This window comes from Cyprinodon variegatus, unplaced genomic scaffold, assembly GCF_000732505.1.
Source record: "Cyprinodon variegatus isolate N-32 unplaced genomic scaffold, C_variegatus-1.0 Scaffold0, whole genome shotgun sequence".
NCBI lineage: Eukaryota > Metazoa > Chordata > Actinopteri > Cyprinodontiformes > Cyprinodontidae > Cyprinodon > Cyprinodon variegatus.
The window spans coordinates 225,862-228,756 of record NW_015150453.1 but is presented as its reverse complement, the minus strand read 5'-3'; the positions used below and the strand labels follow the sequence as shown (position 1 = coordinate 228,756).

The window sequence follows — 2,895 nt, the reverse complement described above, 5'->3', positions numbered from 1 at the left end:
GCCATAAAAATAAGTAGTAAAGTAAAGTAAAAATATCAGAAAAATCTACTTGAGTACAGTAACGAAGTATTTGTACTTCTTTACTTCCCATCTCTGCTTTTTCCACCTCTTATGATCTGTTTTATTTGTAGAGAACATTAGCCTTGTGTGTCGCTGATCTGAATGCTAGCATGACAGCGGAATCACATTTCTTATTCACTTTGGGCTGGTTTGGTTTGAACATTGCTCTCCAAATGCTGGTGGCAACCTTAATGCTGTCCAAAAAAGTAAAAAATCAATCCACTGGATTTTGTTTCCAAGTTTGAAGACATTTCTCTTCCCATCCAGGAAGCTTTTTCAATTCAAAATGTAAGAAAAAGCGTTGAGTTTAAGGATTTATAGAGTAGCCCAACAGAGCCTTGTTTTTGTTTTAAAAAGATGAAAAAACAGTGAATTACGGCGCCCTCAAAGTATTCAGCTGCTAATTGTGGATTACCATTTAGTTCAGTTTATATTATCCTGTCTAAAATTTCTATTTAAAATAAAAGTAGACAGAATCCGTATTGTTTTATGTTCTCTCTACACTGAAAAAAAAATCGAAATCTAGATGAGTAATTTTTTCTTAAAATAAGTGCATTTTTTCTTGAATTGCAGATGCAAGTGAGACACTTTGCCAATGGAACAAGACTATTTACATTTAAAATAAGAAAAAAAAAACAATTGCATCTTATTTTAAGTACATATTATCTAATTACCTTATCTTAAGAGTATAAATCCTCATTCCATTGGCAAGTCATCCCATTTACCTACTCAAATTAAGGGTAAATAAACTTAATTTAAGACATTTTGACCTTTTTCTAGATCGTTTTTGCAGTGTCCCAACACAGAGAGCAAAAGAGAAAAATCACCCTATTCCCTGTGCATTGAAATGTTTTTGTAAAGAATACTTTCTAAAAGTTATTTCACATTATTTAAGGAAAAACATGTGCTTTTGCTATTGTAGTTATGTACAACCTAGAACCTGTATTTTTGTACTTTTTATTAAAAATAAGATTTTTTTTTTGACACCAGGAATGTTTTACTGGTTATCCCTCATCTTTATGATCAAAACAAAATCCATAATGAATGGAATGAGGCTGGTAGGTTGGAGCTGTATTTTATCAGAGCCCATTGATTGATTCTTTTGTGGGGTTCATGGACAGAATCTGAAGTTGAAGTTGGCAGAGTAGGAAGTTGAGCTTTGGGTGGTCGGGGTTGGATTCCTGCTCTTTGCAGACACACAGTTACACTGGAAAAAATCGAAATCTAGATAATTCATTTTTTTCTTAAAATAAGTGCATTTGTTCTTGAATTAAGGAAGTAAAGGTGACATCTTGCCAATGGAACAAGACAATTTACACTTCAAATAAGAAAAAACAATTGCATCGTTTTATTTCAAGTGCATATTATCTAATTATCTGTTTTTAAGAGTAAAAATGCTCATTCCATTGGCAAACTATCTCATTTACTTACTCAATTTGAGGACAAATACAGTTAATTTAAGAAATTTTAACTTGATTCTAGGTTGTTTTTCCAGTGTAGCATCTTTTAGCCCTGAACTTCACCACCTACTGCTGGGATAATGCCTTTTATCATTATAGATTAAAAGATTTAAGTATTAAGAAACAACAACAAAAAGAAATGTAAGAAATTGTTCATTAAAGTCGTTAGAATGGAGAAAAATTTAAAAGCCTCAAAAATGAATAATCAGTTTAAAATCACAGGTATATCTGGGAAACGTAAAAAGAGATGAAATAAGGAATATTGAAAGAATTTTATCTTAACTTCCAGCTATGTTTTTATTCACAATTAAAATAAAGTATTTTGCAGAATTGGAAACTGACTCACAGGTTGAGCAGAGGGAGAAAATGAAACACTCTCCAGCTGATATGTTCCAGGGAGTTGGACGCCAGGTTGCTGTGAAAGAAAAAGAAAACAGAACAAGATTTATTTAACTTGTCAAACAATAATAGAGCTGGAAGTTCTGACCCTGCTTGCCTGAATCTAACAGGTTTTTCAGTAACAGATCAGTCATTTCTCAGCAACAAGATAAGAAGAAGATCAATGGACAGATGTAAACTTCCACTTGCTTACTTTAGGGTTTGAGGAGGAGCGTAAATGTTTCCACAAAGACAAAGTAACATGAGAAACCCCTAAGGAAAATATGCTATTTTCAATCACTGAACTGTGGTGCTGGATTTGAGTCAGTGGAAAGCATTAATGCATCCAAACTGGTTCTGATCAATTACCTTGGCAGGTACTTCAAACCGAGTGGGACCAACAGTCATGAAAACGCTGCCAGCACACCTCTGCTCAGTGCTCAGTACATTAGCTAATTAGTGCTATACAAACAGTTCTTCTTATAGCAACACTGTCTGCTATAACTGGCTAAGGTTTATCCTGTTCTTAGTAATGACTTAGATTAATCAGTAATGATGTTAAATATAATAAAAACCTCAAATAAACATCGATAAACGCTTTTTCTTGTTATAGAAAGTCACTGACTCACGTTTTCCAGCCCAAAAAATTTTCATAAACCGCCTGGATATACGAAATCTCGCTCCCAATTTGAACAAAAGTTTGATTGATCTCTTTTTTACCCATAGACGGCCATCCTAAACTGCCAGATTGGGAAACAACCCAACCTGGCAACAATGCACATAAGACGGGAAACGTCAGCCTTTAGATGCAAAACCCCATCATGCACCGCAACATATTTTTGCAAAATATTCAAACATAAATTCTCCAAATATAAGATGAACAGGTTTGGTTCAAAGATCGCATTTTTGTTTTATTATAATTTAGTTTGTTGCAAGGATTTTACAGTCTGAAGAAGTAGAAAATTACACCATATGCCAACCGTCACAAGGATGTGCA

General features: G+C 33.8%; 1 protein-coding gene across 1 annotated transcript in view; it reads right to left on the bottom strand.

Annotated features, from left to right (window-relative positions):
* The window catches only part of ntrk1 (neurotrophic tyrosine kinase, receptor, type 1), an 87,491-nt gene that overhangs the window by 54,370 nt on the left and 30,226 nt on the right, over positions 1–2,895 (bottom strand). The window contains exons 4-5 of the mRNA XM_015401296.1: positions 1,867–1,935; positions 1,741–1,748 (exon numbers count right to left, since the gene is read on the bottom strand). Of these exons, the coding sequence (XP_015256782.1) occupies positions 1,741–1,748; positions 1,867–1,935 (77 nt within the window). The remainder of the gene's footprint in view (positions 1–1,740; positions 1,749–1,866; positions 1,936–2,895) is intronic.